This window comes from Canis lupus, chromosome 9 (assembly GCF_011100685.1).
Source record: "Canis lupus familiaris isolate Mischka breed German Shepherd chromosome 9, alternate assembly UU_Cfam_GSD_1.0, whole genome shotgun sequence".
Classification (NCBI taxonomy): domain Eukaryota; kingdom Metazoa; phylum Chordata; class Mammalia; order Carnivora; family Canidae; genus Canis; species Canis lupus.
The window spans coordinates 35,488,095-35,506,761 of NC_049230.1; the positions used below are offsets into that span (position 1 = coordinate 35,488,095).

General features: G+C 36.2%; 1 protein-coding gene and 1 pseudogene across 11 annotated transcripts in view; one reads left to right on the top strand and one right to left on the bottom strand.

Moving 5' to 3' along the window:
* The window catches only part of BCAS3 (BCAS3 microtubule associated cell migration factor), a 591,905-nt gene that overhangs the window by 268,795 nt on the left and 304,443 nt on the right, over nt 1-18,667 (bottom strand). For all 11 annotated transcript variants that reach the window (XR_005364629.1, XM_038547981.1, XM_038547978.1 and 8 more), the window contains 2 exons: nt 3,202-3,302; nt 516-712 (listed from right to left, as the gene is read on the bottom strand). Coding sequence is in view for 10 of the 11 variants with exons in the window: in XM_038547981.1 (XP_038403909.1) it covers nt 516-712; nt 3,202-3,302 (298 nt within the window). In the remaining variant the exon portion in view is untranslated. The remainder of the gene's footprint in view (nt 1-515; nt 713-3,201; nt 3,303-18,667) is intronic.
* On the top strand, nt 13,201-13,393 carry LOC119873535 (annotated as a pseudogene).

Sequence of the window (18,667 nt, forward strand, 5' to 3'; positions counted from 1 at the left end):
ACAAAAAGCATACTTTGTCAATCTTGTACATGATTCTTACAAGTGAGAGTCAGAGAATATAGTTGATGAATATGTATATAAATATATATATAATAAACTATAAGTGAATTTATATCAATTTTTTTCTCATCTGAAAACTTTTTAAAGCCTAAAAGAAGGGATAAGCAGGATTTCAATGAAGGTTAGTTGAAAGCAAAGTGTTAGTAAGATCAGGTAAGGAGAGTACTCTCAGACTTTAAGCAGTTAGAAATAGGAGGAAGACAGTGTAAAAATGATATATTTTTTAAATGCATTGAATATTACATTTAGGGAAATACAATCCAAAACACAAATATTTATTGAATGTAGAGAGATCCCACATAAGATCCCCAGCAATAATAGTGAAACAAGCTACAGTGCATGTATTTTGTACCATAAAACTGTGCCAGGAAGGAAAATGTAAATATTACCTAAGATGCTCATTACAAATGAATATATTAATCCAGTCAAATTACTCTCTAGTTCTTATTTCTTACCTGAGACTGTTGAGATCAAGATCATCTGTATCAAAATCCAAAAGGGGCTGTGGAGTATCACTTGGACCGTGAGACTGCAACACAGATGAGCTGGATGATATGACTGTGGTCTGGCCTGAGGGATGGATGGTTTTGAACTGGAACTGTGGACCCATCCACAGACGCCTGTGGGGTCCAGTGTGTGTTACAATTTCTACCTGGAACAGATTATGAATCACGATTTAAATGTATTATGACCTCCTTTTAAGATGCTTTCACTATCCCCCCATCTTGTCTCCAAACACCCTCCAAGCTCATCTTAACCAAGTGAGAGAGGTACAGGGCATCCACAATCAAAAGGCAATGGTAATCACAGCCTATATATGCATTCACTACATCCTTCTATTGATTTTTACCAAAATAAACAAAAAATTCGTTTTGTGTGTGTATTTACACGTGTGAGCATACATGCACACAACACGCACACACACACACCACACACACTTATACAACACAGAAGTCATATGAGAGTAAAAGCACCAGTTGCCTGCCTCATATAACTAGCATCAACTCCCTAGGGACTACCTTTGTCATTCATTCTAGACAGTACTTACGACTTTGTGGGCATGTAGTGAATACTACACCTATTAATACACAGATTAAAAGTAATTCCTTCACTGAGGATCAAGCTCATGACAAACTTCAAGTTGTTCTTGAACTATCCAAGGAAAAGAAAAGGTCTGAAATAATTTTAAACACCCAAAGCCAGCTTCTTTCCACAATTATACTGTAGCATTTACTCAGCTACCCTCAAAATCCCCCCAAATCAGGTTTTAAATGAAGAGTATTATATATTTTCTCTCAGACTAGATTTGTCTTCAAAATATCATTATTTAATTAGAATGTTTCCTCCACTACCATGAACATTGACACAGGTATTTTAAGTGCTGCAAAACAGTAATACTACAATGTTTATGAATTTCATGGTCTATAGAGGGGATAAAGAATGGTGCCAATATTGAAGACTTTAAAGACAGAGCAGAGAGTAGAAGAAACAGAGTAAAACATGAAAATAAACATATCATATGATTTTATACATGAGCAACTTGATGAAGAAACTAAATATGCAAATGTTTGGTGAAAGACTACCTCTCAATGTCCTTAATTGTGGCATCCACGTCTGTTACACACTTTATAGAACTGACTTCCCATGTGCCTTCATTTTGCCCTGAGTTCTTTTATATTTAATCACATTTCTCTGATTGCGGTGATTAATTCTTAACAAAACATAACTGAAAAGGTTCACAGAGTGTGGCTCTGTGTTTGTTAAGTCCTAAAGGGCAAAAGCATCATCATGGTCTTGGAACAATATTCACATTCCCACTAATCACAGGGCGAAAAATACTCTGATTTAGGACAGTGATTTCTGATTCAAGTAGTTGTATTCTGCAATGTAAATTAGGCCACAGATAAAGCATTCTGTGTATTTTAAGCTCAAAACCATCCGTGTCACAGAGCCGAGAGGTAAACAGATGCCTATGCAATTTCACTGAGGGAATGGCCAGATGTTCCTACTCACTCTCCTGTTGTGTGCAGTACAAACATATTGTATATACTTTCACACTGACAGCACACATTACCCCTTTTCCTAATTGAAAAGTTGAAGTGAAGGACAGTGGTTTCTTTGCCAGCATTTTTTGTTTTTTACTTTACCGTGGTATCCTCAAGAAAGGAGGCACCTCCATATGCCAAGAACTGAAGCATCGACCCTCCTTCATGGAGCTTCCCGTGAGTGCTTCAGGTGTAATGAAATGTATGTCACTTAGAAATAATCTGATTCTCCGGCTTCCAGATTCCCTGTAGTTTTATAGGCTACCCTCCCTGAGAAAGCAGTGAAACTTCATGGGCCTCCACTGAGGCACCTGTCTGATGAAAAGCTGCTTGGATTGGTAATCTGAGACAGGTCATTAACTTTACCAAATGATGTCAGACTTGAGGCAGACATAACAGCATTTGTAATGAAGTCATTTGTAATCTCATCATTTTGAAATCTGCCCAAGTATCTTTTATTTCAAAGCCCTTGAAATGAAGATAGTTTCACCTGGCAAGGCGAGAAAGGGTCAGCTGGAGTGGTCACAGGACTGATTTGGAGACCACTGGAGGTGGTGGTCCACGAACTGAGGAAAGGAACCCAGCTGGGCACAATCAGGACATGGGCTGATGAGAATGCTGGCCTTTTCCAATCAGAGTATGGGCCCAAGCTTCAGAAAATGTTGGTTCCACAAAACATATCCCACACATTACTGAATGGTTTCATGGTTTCAACAAGACCAATTCTTTTTTTTTTTTTTTAACAAGACCAATTTTTATTTTAATCTAAACAGTCCATCTAAAACCCAAGGTTCTAAGGGATATATAAATGGACTGTTTGAAAGCTATGCGTATTTCATGCTCTCTGTATGAAAGCTAATGTACACATACACACACATGTATATAATACATATAAAATATATGTATATGTATCCTTGCAGCAATATTTATAAGAAAGACAATGGATTCATTCTTGGTGGTCCTACAAAGAGTTCCCAAGTCTGCCCATTTTCCTCCAAGGAAAATAGTTTTTAAGATTTTAGAATTCAAGAATAAGAAGAGACAATGGATTTCTGCTTTATTTCATTTTAACAGGCCAAACATTTTAGACTTTTACCTGAGAAAGCCATTCTTCATCTTCCTGTCCACTATGGTCAGAAGCTAAACTGTCATAGGACCCATGCCGAGTAATGGGCCCTGGACTTCCAGGGGGAACCACTGTAGGAAAAGGAAAACATATTTAAACAACTTTAACCCATGCAGTGCTAAAATTAATGAGGCTGCAACCATCTTGGATACCATGGTAGTTTTTCAGATAAAATATGACATTTAATGCACAAGGGCAATTCAAATAATGAACAAGAAAGACTGAATTTCTTAGGAGTAAGGAAGAACTCCAAGTGCACTTTAAAAAGTATCTGTAGGAATTTCATCATGCTAGATGTCAATGTAAAAGAAATGAACAACCAGTTACATCTTTGCAGCACAAATACTTTAAGGAGCAGTGACAATTCCATAACACATTCAGGACAGTTTGGTCATTTCCAATTAAGACAGAAATTAATTTGATGCAGTTCCTATAATTTGGGAAGGAATTTTTAAGACAAATGTCAAGAATCTTTAAGAGTCTACTTAAAAAAAAAAGAGTCTACTTAATAGTTTCCTATAAATTAAAAGGTATAAGTATGCATTTTTAACTTAAAAACACTTCCAGTTCCTGAAACACCTCATTTATCCTAAGAATTGTTTCATTTTCTTGGATATTTCAATAGTTTCCCCAATTCTGAAGTGGTAAGATATAGGCTTAAAGTACAAAGAGTCTATTTTCTCAAACTAAGAATAACCTTTGCTTAGTCAAAGCAATAAAATTATTTGACATTTATTAATGAATTCTTACTGTAAACCAAATATTATCCTAATAAAACCTTAGCCTTTTCTTTTCAAAGTCCCATAGTATTTATTTGCTTATATTTATTAAAAAATACTTTATTTTTTGGAATACTTTTAATAAGGTTCACAGCAAAACTAAGAACACACATTGATTTCTCATATACTCCCTGCCTCTACAATTTTAATACTAAGAGAAATAAAACAGTGAAAAACTGGGGGAAGTAGAGGGAAAAAAGTAAAAAAGGAGGAAGAAAAGCGTAGGAGCATTTGAAAAAGAAGAAATAGAAAAGAATGAGAAACAAAAAATTATTTCATAATTTCTGTTCCCCAGAGATATGTATATATGCATCTACATGTGCTATATTCCTGTAGGCTACATTCCTAAAAATGAAATAAAAGGATATGAACATAGTTAAATATCTTAATGCTTACTAGGAGTTAGATACGTTTATGAGCAGTGACTGAGAATACTAATCTCACTGCACTCTTGCCAGACAAGGTATTCTGAAGAGCTGAATATTAGTGAAACAGATTCAAATCAAGTAGAGGAGACGAGCCTAGGGCAAGATTTTAAAGGATGCACGCACAAAAATAACCTAACTTAACTTGCTGGTGGAGAAGTGGTGTACCTAAGCCACCAATTACTGCTCAGAGGGGAATAAATAGTATTAAAGTGTAAGATTCTCAGTAGTTAAAAAAAAAAAAAAAAAAAAAGATTCTCAGTAGTTAAAATAATTAGCTACTATTTTTTAAAATCATGGTTCTACTTCTGAAAGGCATGCTGGCATCTGGCACAAAACACCAGTGATCACCAAAACAGAACATCTGATTTTCTTAACGATTCTGAACAATTATCACTAAGAAAAGAGTATCATAATAATTATCTAATTAATATTTAATAATCCTCTTGGGAATAATTTTGGTGTGTATTACAAAACTGTTAAAAGTTAAAACTGTTAAGTAAATCTATGTTTGCAAAAGGCTGAGTTGTTCCTAAACCATCTGTTATCTTTTCAGTAAATAAATTTTATATTAAATTCTTTTTTAAAAGATTTATTTATTTATTTGAGAGAGAGAGCAGGGGGAAGGGACAGAGGGAGAAGGAGACCAAGAATCTCAAGCAGACACCCCACAGAGCATGGAGTCCGATGTGGGGCTCAATCTCACAACCCTGAGATCATGATCTGAGCTGAAATCAAGAATCAGACGCCTAACCACCTGAATCAGCCAGGTACCCCTATATTAAGTTCTTAATACAGAACAGAACAAGTGGATCCTTCAAACCTTCTATCAACAGTAGTCAAGAAGGTGACTAAGGACAAATATCTAAAGGTTAGGACATACTTTGGAAAGGGGTTGAGGGTGGAGAAGATTTTAAATAGGTGAGGGAATAGGTCATGCAGATATCTGAGGGGAAAGTGTTACAAAGAGAATAAGTACAAAGATTTTGAAGTGAGAGCATAAAGGAAATGTTTTGGTAATTATTTGGGCACTAACATGGTTGGATGTGGTCAGGCAGATTGAGAGTGGAAGATGAGTCAGTAAAACAAAAGGGGCAGAGAGGGAGGATGAGCAGATGGCTTAGGACTCCCCTCCACCCCAGTAAAGCCAGGGTAATGGGATGGAAAGATATGAGAAAGTTTTAAAGAAATGTAAGAAATTATATCCTTGTATACCTAACTAGTATTTAATGAGAATATTTCCAAGACTTTGCGTTGCATTCTATATATGCTGAGCCCAGGCTAGTACCTGTCACAGAATAAGCACTCTGTAAGTATTAAGTGAATGGAATTTTGGATTCTGGACTAAGTGAGGACATTAGAATGGCTGGACATTTATTTATCCATTATCAAAATGGGATAAGCTTTAAAAAGAATACAGTGTCAAGGAGGGGGTAAGGAGCAGGATTATAGATGAAACAGGATTAGTCATGAGTTGATCATTGTTGAAGCTGGAAGTAAGTACATGGAGAGTCATTGTACTATCGTTTTCTAATTTTGTGTATGTTTGGCATTTCCCATAGTAAAAAGTTAAAAAAAAGAAAAAGAAGAATCCTGCTCCCCCCAACTGTCCCTCTACTTTCCTAAGAAAGTGATAAAAATACCAAATATATATCTATGAAACATTAAATCTGAATCCTGAATTCCTAAATAGAGATTTTAAGAGTTCCATACCTAATGTTCACTAAAAGTTTTTCAATAGCTTTGAAACATCTAGAAGATTCACAATATAAAATACAAGTCTGATGGGATAACATTTTCAACATCAAATAAATATCCTTCCCATCTTTGTGTTTAAAAATATTCCCCAATCCAGGTGGGAAGAACATTTCATGTTCACTACGTTAAGGAAACAATGACATATCAAGTTACAATGAAAAAAGAACTCAAAACCTTGACCCTGGGATAAGAAAAGAACCTGAAAGTATGATGATTAAGAGCAAGGTTTTCCATACTCCCACCAGCCAATTACTAGGAAAGATTGAGATTATTAGAGCAAGAGTGCGATCAGCAGAAAGGGAGAAAAAGAGGGTCCCTAAGGAAGGGTTAAAAGAATGACAGAACCCCAGGAGTTGTAGGGATAAAACGTCTGTGAAAAATCGTATCTTTATTCTTGGATAGAGCTCAAGGAAGTAGCAAGAGGTCTCACACGGTGCAAAGAAGAAGAAGAAATGTGCACATAGCATGTCTACATAGTCAAGTCTACATGATCACCTCTCCAAATTCCCCATGGATCAGCTGAGAACAATATTTTGTATGTGCACAAGAGTACTACAGAAGAGATCCAGAGAACTGACAAATTTTGAAAAAACTCTGGAGTACAAACGAGGATGGATGCTACAGAGGGTGGATGCTACAGAGACCTATATGAACCAGTAACCAATGATCAGGTAGGGAACCGGGGCATCCCAGTGGTCACAGTAAGGATAAAATGTCTCCAAGTCTCTCATCTCCTATCTTTGCCCTCTGTAAGCCCTGGAGGATGTAGATGCAATTTTGGAGGGGGCATAACTGATTGAGATTAATTTTTGCACATCTGTTAGAAGGCACAGAAAAGAATTATACAGGAGAGTTTGTTTCTAGAAAAAATTTAAGTTCCATATCTCACAAGCCTGAGCTCAGTGGGCCAACATACACACCTTCTATATTAAGAAAAATGTTAAGTATATTTTACATTTACCAACTATTTGTAGATAATTAATAAACTTGGGACAGGAAAAGAATATGGAATTCTGAAATCAAAATCTCCACCATCTTCCTTCCCTTCCTTAGGAACAGTAATTTAAAACAAGCCTAGCCATCTAACTAGAAAGGATACACTGCCAATTTACTTTAGAGACTACAACTTCAAAAGTACTGCCTCTACACACAGGCATGTGGTAAGTATAGATCAACAAGCAAGGGCAGGATGAGCAGATCATTATGAGGTAACTGTGAGCCAGACTTTGTTTATATTGTGTTCTCAGGAAAGCAGATCATGCTTCTAGTGAGTAAATAAATGCTAAAAAAAAATCACCAAGTGTATTTTGCTGTCTTACAGTGATATATGGGTGTATCTCTGTGTACATACGTGTGTTTCTATGTATATATTTATATAATTTAATATGTGTTTATGTGCAAAGCAAACAAAAAACAAATCTGCTTCAGTGCCGATCTTTGCCAATTAGTCCTGTAAACCTAAACCCAAAAAACTTCCAAATCGGTAGAACAACATGAGTAAAATTATGAACAGAAAGATTAAATGCTCCTCTGATAATGACCCTAAGTCTGAAGCTACATAACAAAATTTTCAATATTATAAGGTGGAAAATGTCAATTGATAACATAACATCTCAGATATGTAAATAGTTTGCACAAATTCTCTGGTTTTGAATTTTTAGGCATCTTCTGCACCATAATGTAAGGATAAATCAGCACAGAATTTTTATAAATTACCCATATAAAATATACTATTTCTGAGTTAAAGAAAGTAAAAAGTATTGATTTAGATGTTGTTTTACTATAGGTACAAAGTATTAAGCTATTTAAATAATAACTGCTAAATTAAAGAGTTATAAATATATTTTTAGAAAAGATTTTATTTATTTGAGGGGGACAGGGCTGGGAGGGACAGGGCTGGGGGTGGGGGATGGAGAAAAACACTCCCTGCTTAGATCAAGCCTGACACGAGGCTCAATCCTGGGACCCTGAGGGTCATAACCTGAGCTGAAATCAGACACTTAACCGACTGAGCCTCCCTGGTACCCCTAGAGTTATAAACATTGTATTAAAAGACATCTAAAGATGCTTTAAAGTCTTTAGTCTTTTTAATACTGATTAATAGAATGAATATGGACTATTACTTGTAGGTTAAGATATGTAGGATTAAATTAAGGTTTCAAAAATGAGTTATTAGTCCTAGAGAAATTTAAATCTTGTTTTCCCCAAAACAATAACAGCATATCCTCAATTACAAGGAATCAAATTATTTCTAAAAGATCCAAAGAGGGCAGCCCCGGTGGCGCAGCGGTTTAGTGCCGCCTGCAGCCTGGGGTGTGTCCTAGAGACCCGGGATCGAGTCCCACATTGGGCTTCCTGCATGGAGCCTGCTTCTCCCTCTGCCTGTGTCTCTGCCTCTCTCTTGCTCTCTCTGAATGAATACAGAAATCTTTAAAAAAAAAAAAAAAAAAGATCCAAAGAGTAGTAACTAGATATCAGTAACCTAGGTTCACCTGCAAAATATCTAGTGTTCCAGTTAGAGAAGTTTTTACCATTAATATACTGAATACATTAGGGCAGGTAATTACTTTTTTAGTGTATTGGGCATGCTTTAGATACTCAGAAAAAAGTCATATCTCCTATCTGTGGAGTTTACAACAGAGTACACAGAGTCTAGGTATTCTGTTAAGACAAAAGAATAAATGGAAAAAATATTTGCTCCCAGCACCATTTGCTTTTAAAGCAATGAAAGAAAAAAAGATTTGACAATGCATATCGAAACGAACAGACCAACCACTTACAGGTTATAAGCATCTTTTTTACATAAACTAACACAAAGGATAACGCTTATTTATGAAGCCAATGACGGCAAAAATCTGTTTGGTTCTGTTCTGTTCTTGTTCTACTTTTCCCGGCATTTCTTGAACTCCCAGTAATAAATTCTCTTAGATGGGGCTCTCGAAGCTTCAGAGGACATAGCTAATCAACTGCAGGTTCTGCTGCCAGTGAACGCCACACTCCCAACTTTAGGAAATGTTTAAAAGCTATTCTGCTTGAAATGTATCTCAACGCTATTGGAATCAGGGAAATCTGCTTCTCAAATAATGAGAATTGCTATTCCAAATGGTATCTAGTTTTTTATATGAGCTACAAGTCTCTGCTTTAGCTCCTGTTGAAAAACCTAAAATATGTTCATAAACTGAACATATTAATCTAAAAAGAAACTTCGGGAGTCTTTTAATAGGAAGAAATGAATGTGGATCCAAAGTGTTTTTCTGGAAAAGTGAGTGTGAGCTGGCTGGGTCATATGGCAGCTGTGTGAACAAAGTATTCCGCGTAAGATTCAAGACCAAAAGCAGCTTGTTTCCTACTCCCTGCTTTTTCCTCCCAATCCTCCACAAACAATAAAGCCTTCACCATGCTGAAGTCTTTAGTGGAGACCTGAGAGGTGAATAATGTTGTGCCGCCTTTATTCGGTTCTTTCAGTTACTTAGGGGAACAACATGCCTTTTTCTAGCAAAAAAGAAATTTGTGACTTCAGTGACATCATGTTGCCTTGAATGAAACAGCTCAGGTTCAAAGTTCACCCAAAGGCCAACAATGATAAACTCTCACCCAAGGACAAGTTTCAATATATTTTTGGTACTTATTAAAAACAGCATCTATATAGCAGTCATATGATAAGAGAGGGCTCTTTACCAAACTGTTTCTGATCAGAAAGCACTGGGGACCTGAAAAAGAAATGCTGCTTGGGAATGCAGTCTCCTGGCACAGGAGGCCAAAATTTGCCTTTTAAAAAGTAAGGCTCAAAAGACAAATAATCTAAAAGTAAAATGGTCTTCCACATTTCTCCATGAACCACCAATTCACAAAAAAGGAATACAATCACCAACTAGCACCTGTAAATTAGAGACTTGTAAATTTAAACAAGTTAGGCTTTCAGAATGCCTGGGTGGCTCAGTGGTTGAGTGTCTGCCTTCGGCTTAGGGCATGATCCTGGGGTTCTGGGGCATCGGGCTCCTGCGGGAAGCCAGCTTCTCCCTCTGCCTATGTCCCTGCCTCTCTCTCTGTGGCTCTCATAAATAAATAAATACAAATTTTTTAAAAATGGCTTTCATACTATCAAATCGGCAAAAATTAAGCTCTGGACTTTTAAAAAATAATTTTTTAAAAAGGGAGAAGGCTCTCAGGTCAAAAATAACATACCTAAATACATTAAGTAATGGGAAGCAATCTTATTCTTATTAAGGAAGCAACTCTTATTTCTACTGAAGTCTAGAAAGCAGTTTTTCTCTAGTTTATAAATGTACAATGATTCACTGAATTTCATACACAGAGGGGTAAAGCAATACCACTATGTATTACTGGCTATCTTATTTATTAGGAGCCACCTCTTGTACCAGAGCAACAACAGCTGAAGTGTTACAATATATAAAAGGGAACAAGCTTTACCTACGTTATATACTAAACAGATCAATGATTTCCTTGTACCCTGACCCTGTGGTACCATAGATGTTCTCTAATTAATTATTAAAGTTTTCTAACAGTCAGTCATTGTACAGCTCTGATTTCACTTTCCTTTTATTCTACATTCCCAGAAGAACAGTCACAGGCAATATATAATTGGAAAAATGACATATCCTCATTGCCTATGAGATAACAGATTTCACTGAATAACTGACAACACTGGGTGTATGTCTTCTCCACCCTGCACTGTCTCCTTTTCCCTCCCCGCCATGGTATCATATAGTATTCCCACAGAAGACATAAACCAAGGAGCTTGCATTTGTTATTCCGGCTGCCATAATGGTCCTTTGACATATAGCATCTGGACAAGTTATACCTGGAGGTAGTCTGGAAGGAGTCACAATTACGTTTTGCTCAACATAACTGTAAATATCACAAAATGAAGATAAAGAATAAAACATACTGATTTCATGCTATCAGCAAGACCAGTTATTCCACTAGAAATTTCATACTGTCCCAATATAGTTCTGGGAACTAAGGAGATTGCAACAATCCCTTCAAAACACTTACAATTAAGCTCAAGATGGAGTTTATTTACCTGGAATAATGTCCACAATGCATATTTAATGTGGATTATGGCAACTCAGTTCTCAGTACAACTACATTATATATATATTAAAACTACAGCAGGACAGTTTAAAAAGTCCACCCTTATTATTTTAAAAGATCATATTATGACTACATAATACCTTGGTTGTAGTTTATAGATAACAGTTTTGTTTTACTATGGGTTACAGAACCTAGCCAGGCATGTAGGTCTAAATAACAACAAAACTATTTTTACCAAAGCTCGCCTTTACAAAAGTGTAGGACAGAAGGCATCACTTATAGCAGTTGTCTCCTAGGAGGGGATGAAGCTGGCTGGGGACAGGGATGGCTTTTTCTCAGTAAATATTCCTTGATACCTTTAAAACTGTATTTAATATGTACCTATTTAAAATTTATATTTATAAAAAGTTGTGGCATAAGCACACTCTAGTTGATTTGGTTAATGCAGTCAACCCAAGAAGTTAATAAAGGAAAACAAAGAAATCGGATGCATATCAATGAATGATGGAAACCAATGTGTGAAATAAAAGTTGAGCTTACTACATAATGAGTCATGCATTTCCCCAACTATTTTCTTAGGTTTAGTTATGTTTTCCTTAAGGGGAGGGGGCTGTGGAAGTGCTCATATACACTTATTCTCCTACTCACTGCATATATAGTCATTTATCATTATCTTTATTCACACACACACACACACACACACACACACACACACACACACTATAGGACCAGATTTTAGCAACTGCTCAAGGACATGCGGTAATATGTGTTTCTGTTGATGGACATGAATCTTTGCTGGAAGCCAGAGGGTCTCCCAGTGCTAATTCTACGTAGAATTATGAGTTGTAATCTTTCAGTAGTGGCAAATGTATTCTTACAGATAATACTGTTATGTTAGATGCGTTTCTTTCAAGAGTAATCAATTCTCCATTCTAAATTCAAGGAACACTATAAAACATAATACCCTTATAAAGAGACCAAGATGAGCAGAAGATATGCAGAAACTCTGTGCACTGATGTCTTGAGATTAAAAAAAAAAATCCGTGTTTTTGATCATTAAACTGCATTCAGTTATCAATGTACTGACTTGCGCATGTAGGCAATAGGCCAGTTATTGTAAACTTACTGTGCTTGGTCCCATCTGTAATGGCAGAGTTGAAGAGTAACTCTAGTTACTCCCATTTCCAAAATAAAGTACAACAAACAAAAATAAAGTGGAGGCAGTTGTTTGCAAATGTAAAAATGTCAAAAAATCTTTTTTTGCAAATAATTAATACAGCTTCTTCCATGCTTCACTTATTATCCAGTTACATATTGGATAAGTCCAGATCATTATACAGCAGGAAGAATTAAGTACAAATTTTTCTCTTGCCTAAGCAAAAGAGGTAAAGTTCTCTTAGAATGGAGAGTTAAAAGCTTTTTGACCTGGAGGACATCAATGTTTGTAGCCTATACTTAGAAATATAATAAAAATCTTTCCAAACAATCATTAAGGATCCAACGATGTGTTCCACACAATAGAAAAACTATGTTTTCAAATTTTTACCTCTAAATAAATCAGAAAAAAATAAATAAATAAATAAATAAATAAATAAATAAATAAATCAGAAAGTTCATAGAACCAAGAAGATAGGGGAAAGAATGAGACAGAGAACACTAGCTCACAACCATCACAGGGTTTTCTCTCTTTCCAAATGCAAGAGAACAGTTTCAAAGGCTTATTCTACCCTTTACTGCTCCACAGTGTAAAACTACTGGAAAGAGTTAACTCCACAAATCATTGCCAGTGTGTAAACTACAAATTATGTAATGGCCATAGTAGTTATGTTTTTTTTAAGTCCTTATCATTAGATACATATTAAAGTATTTGTAGGTAAAAAAGATACAATAGTGGGTGGCTGTCTCATAATACTTTACCAGCCATATATTAAAAAAAAAAAAAAAAAAAGATTAGGTTTGCGCAGTGGCAGTACCGTAGCCAATGAGGTTTATCCGAGGTGTGATTATTGCTAATTGGAAAAAAAAAAAAAAAGATTTTGAGGGCACCTAGCTGGCTCAGTCAGTAGAGCATGTGACTCTTGATCTTGGGGTTGTGAGTGTGAGCCCCACAATGGGTATGGAAATTACTTAAAAAAATAAAATCTTGAGGGGCACCTGGTGGCTCAGTTGGTTAAGCATCTGCCTTTGGCTCAGGTCATGATCCCAGGACCCTAGGATCAAGCTCTGCATGGGGCTCCCTGCTCAGCGAGGAGTCTGTTTCTCCCTCTCCCTCCATCCACCTCCGCCCCCAACTCATGCTCTTGTACTCTCTCTCTAATAACTAAATAAAATCTTAAAAAAAAAAATCTTAAAAAAAGAAAGATTCTAAAGGAACAGAGAAAACAAGAGAGGAAGAATGTTGTTAATTGTTAAAGCTGGGTGATAGGTAGATTCATTATATTGGTCGCTGTATTTCTGTATATGCCTGAACATTTCCAAAATTTAAAAAAAAAATTTTTAAAGACTTATTGTGTGAAGGTCTGAAAAAAAGCTGAGCAGGTATTTCTTGACACAGAGTCATCTTGATTCTTTTCTTGGCTAGGGTATGAGATACATGAAGTATTTGGAACCATGTTGTTTTCACACAGCACTCTATGCGTGAGAATCATTTATGTTAATTCCTTTAGCTCTAGTTTACTGGATAACACTTAATTTCTACTCTCTAAGACAAATTGAAATAGTCTGTCCCTTTTTTTTCTCTTCTTTCCCTTCCTTCTTTCTCTTCCTGCCTTCCCTTTTCCCCCCTCCCCTTCTCTTTCTTCATCTTTCTCTCACTGCTTTCCAAAAAAAAGTTTTTTTTGAAAATTACCTACTTAATATTATATGAATACATATTTATTATAAATTTCAAAGAACATGAAACTTTAAAAAAAATGAAAGGGTTACTGGAATAGTGGACAGTGATTCCAATGATAATCTTTCAGAAAATCAAGCATTCTTCTGCATTTTAGAAATCTTAAGGTTCAGAGTCTTATGTTTTTTAAGTAAAAGTTTCAGAGTCTTAAGGTAACTATTGCAAAGGACTTCCAGGGTAAGGCTTTTTAGAATACAATGAAACCACGAAAACCCTCACTCCCTATAAAATTACTAAAGGAAGGATCCCTGGGTGGCGCAGCGGTTTGGCGCCTGCCTTTGGCCCAGGGCGCGATCCCGGAGACCCGGGATCGAATCCCACATCGGGCTCCCGGTGCATGGAGCCTGCTTCTCCCTCTGCCTGTGTCTCTGCCTCTCTCTCTCTCTCTGTGTGACTATCATAAATAAATAAAAATTTAAAAAAATTACTAAAGGAATGAAGATACTCAAAACAAATAAGCTTAAGAGAAATTTTCTATTTGCATCAATAAAATTGCTAAGTAAAAATGTCTTTCTACAGTTTTGAAAATACACACATATTAGGATAGAGCCCACTTATCCAGATGACCACTTAAGAACAGAAGAGATATGATATAGCACAATGTTTTATCTTCACTATTGTTTGTTAACAACAAAGCATCCTTATTTGTGCCATCAGTAGTATTTCAGTCATAGACCACTTGGAATTGAGAGAGACAAGAAAGACATGCAGAGAGAACAAGGATACTATTTCCATTAACACGAACTACAAGCCACAGCTATCTCTAGTGAGTTTTTATTCTATCCAAGATAATGTGCTAAGCTTTTTGGATGAACAATCTTATTTAATCTAACAATGATCCTGTAAAGCAGTTATTGTCAATTTCCCATTTCAAAGACAGGTAGACTTAAAAAGCCCAGGGAGGTCAAGTTATTTGCCTGAAATCACTCAGCAGTTAGTAGAAATGAAATCTAGAACTTCAAACTACAAAGGCCATGTTCTTAATCTGAAGTAAAAACTGCCTCAATTCATGATTTTAACTAGTAAGTTTGTTATTTTAAATTAAAATTTTCATAGAAACACGTGAAAAGATGCTTATCCCCAAATATCAACACTATATCCCTGATTCAGAGTCTCCTTAATTTGTGTTCCATGTCTCCTTAATTTAGTATCATCATTTTTATCATCCTAATAATCATCTATGTACCCTGATCTGAGATACAGTATCAAGCTATCAAGCAATGGAGAAAAATGACTTTGACCTGAAGTTCACAACACAGGGAAGTTATAGACATACAAGGAAACTTTACATGTAGTGACAGAAACAAAGAAAGTACTTTGGGCCACAACTCTACATTCTCTGTAATATCCCTGAGGAACCAGAAGACTTCATTTTAGATAATATTAGAATAGTTTTATATTTAAAAGTATATTGACAAAAAAAATAAATAAAAAAAAAAATAAAAGTATATTGACATACTCATGGAAAGACTACTGGCACCTGGAGTATAGCCTTGGAAGGCAGTAAAGTGCCCAAGGGGGAAACCCCCCCACCCAAACAAAAAACAAAAAAACACCAGCTTCAAAACAGTCCTTGTAAATCTCAGCTCTGACCCAGACTTGACATCATGTAAGAGTGATTCTGATGTTCTTCATGTGGTCATAAAACACAAAGAAAGTATAGTAGAAAAGGCAAGGAACTGATGGTATAAAAGCAATGAAGGCAATTCAGTGTTTCTCATCTCTCTACTAAGTTCCACAAAATCATATGGCCAAAAGCCTCCTGTCATATGACAACAATAAGGAGAACAGATTCTAACTGTAGAGAGACAATCTATGGCATTCACCCATCTCCCTATGCCTCGGTCACTGGGTGGTTACCTTTAGTAAGACAGATTATGAGAGGATTTTTTTTCTTAAAAAGAGAAATTCAGTGATGATAAAAAGCCTATACACTATCAAAGCAAAAGAAAAGCTTTGACTTAAATAAAATGAGAATGTACATGGAAGATGGACAAATAGAGATAAAATTAAGAATTGAGCAGAAGGGCTCAACCATAGAGTTTGCCTGGTATTTTTCACTTTTCTGGAATAATAACTAAAAACTATTTTGCAGTCAGTAGAGCCTGAGACCTATGACACAGCAGAAATTATTATTTTTGTATCAGTTAAAAGAGTGGGTAAGAGCATTCCTTCCATTAATGGCAAAGAAGTGTAGATACACACATAAGCAACACTACCATAAAGTAGAGATTTTTGTTTTAACAAAATCCATATTTATGTGATTATATTTCCTACGGTTGAGAGCAGCTATAATTAATGGATTTCCCTTCTTCTCTTAATGCAGCCATTTGTCAATTCAAATACAGAATGTCCAATCAATTTTGATGTATTTAGTAAGCAATTTGTCAAATGGTGCTATAATCCAGTTAATATATTAATTCTTGTCATGGAGAGAGTTCTGACAACTACAGTTGACCCTTGAGGAAAATGAGGGTTAGGAGTGCCAAACCCCCCATAGTCAAAAATCCATGTATAACTTACGATTCCCCCAAAACTTACTACTAATTGCCTACTGGACTGAAAGGATTCCCAATGAACAGTCAACACATATTTTGTATATTATATGTACTATATACTGTATTCTTACAATAAAACAAGCTAGAAAAAATATTATTATGAAAATCACATGGAAGAAAAGATACATTTACAATACTGGGCTATTTAAAAAATTCACATATAACTACACCCATGCAGTTCAAACCCATGCTGTTCAAGGGTGAGCCATATGCGGTTTTCCATAACTGGTTTGGAGAGAAAAATCTGTACTGGTACTCAAAGATCATTCTTCAAAGATAACACTTCTATGACCCAATATCTGAGAGCATGCTATAGCACATTACTTAATAAGGAAAACTATTTTGCTGGAATAAAGATACTTGGGTTCCACTGGACAATGTAGCTTCTGATTCCTTGTAATGAGCTGCGATTCTTTGAATCCCTGTATATCTCATATGTTTTTAATAAAGTCAGCAAACCAATACATGTGACGTTAAATGCAAAATAAGAATGCTTCTAAGAGAGGAACAAGGCTTTACTAATGAAATATATTAATTTTAAACTTAAAAAGTACTTCTATAAACATTTTCCCCTATTCTAAAAATTTCTTCATATGAATTGCTAAGGAAGTAGTCTCGATCATTTATTTTTCCTATCCCAACATTCTTCAGGCAAATACTCCTACCAGTACTTAACACAGACACTGTACTGAGGGCACACTGTTAGTTACTGGTAGTCAGGCTTCTTGGAAGGCTGACTGTCACTTTACACAGTGTGGAGCCCTGGACATGACAGTTTTCTTGCTTTGAAAATAAATTTCATCCATTAATCACTATGCTATCTTCATCTTTTTCTAAGTCTATCTATGCTCCAGGAACTAGAGATAGAACAACTAGATGTGCCAGGCTTTCTGGTAGGGGGGCCAAGTTCATATCACAGAAGAAATATGGACTATAATGACCAAGAAAGGGTCAAATCCTTTCCCAAACTTTTCTTTTTTTCTTTCTTTTCTTCCTTTTTTTTTAAAGAGAGAACAAGCAAGCATGGGGTGGTGAGGGGCAGATGGAGAAGGAGAGAGAGAATCTTAAGCAGGCTCCATATTCAGCACAGAGCCCAATGTGGGACTCGATCTCATGACCCTGAGATCATGACCTTGATCGAAATCAAGAGTCGGATGCTTAACCAACTGAGCCACTCAGATGCCCCCTCCCCAACAAACTTTTTGTGGGGAGATTTAATCACTACCAGTTTGGGCAAAGCAGAGGACTAAAGACAGGTTATTAACATGTCACAGATAACCTCCATAGCACTTGGGCATATTTGGCAAACACTTTCCAAAGATGATGGCCCTCTCAAAGCACTACATCTAAATCCCTATATTTCTCTAACAAGAAATACAAAAGCAGAGATGAAGGCAAACCCTTTCTAGAAAACAAAACTAAAAAACACGGCAAGAAATTTTTTGGAATTACAAAAGAGAAAAGGAACATTATATTCATCTTCCAGACATTAGACTCCCTTAGCCCATTTATGAACCTGCAAGAGCAAAGGAAAAACTTGCCAAAACGATTTGGCACAAGGCTGTGTATTTTAAAACCTGCAATGTGTACCAAGCCTCCAGACTACTAGACGTCCCATTGTTTCATGTGTCTGCTGAGAAAGGTGCCCTATGTGTCAGAAAAGCACACTGAATATTTTTCAATGACCCAGGGGGCAAAGGTCACTTATTATAAATGGATAATGAGACCTAATGCAGTGCTCTGAGTATGGACAAAGAAAGGGTCTATCCATAGCCCCTGGTGGATTGGTCATTCAGGCTTTTATTTCCTCTCCACACTTAATGGAGTCAAACAATTGACAGAAATTCTATAGAGAAGGCTGAAACTGAGAGAAACAACTGTATTCTAACTCTGACAGACAGATACAAATAGCGACCCTGAAATGGCGCCAGAACTCCTGTTACCACTAACATAGCAGACAGCTGTAGC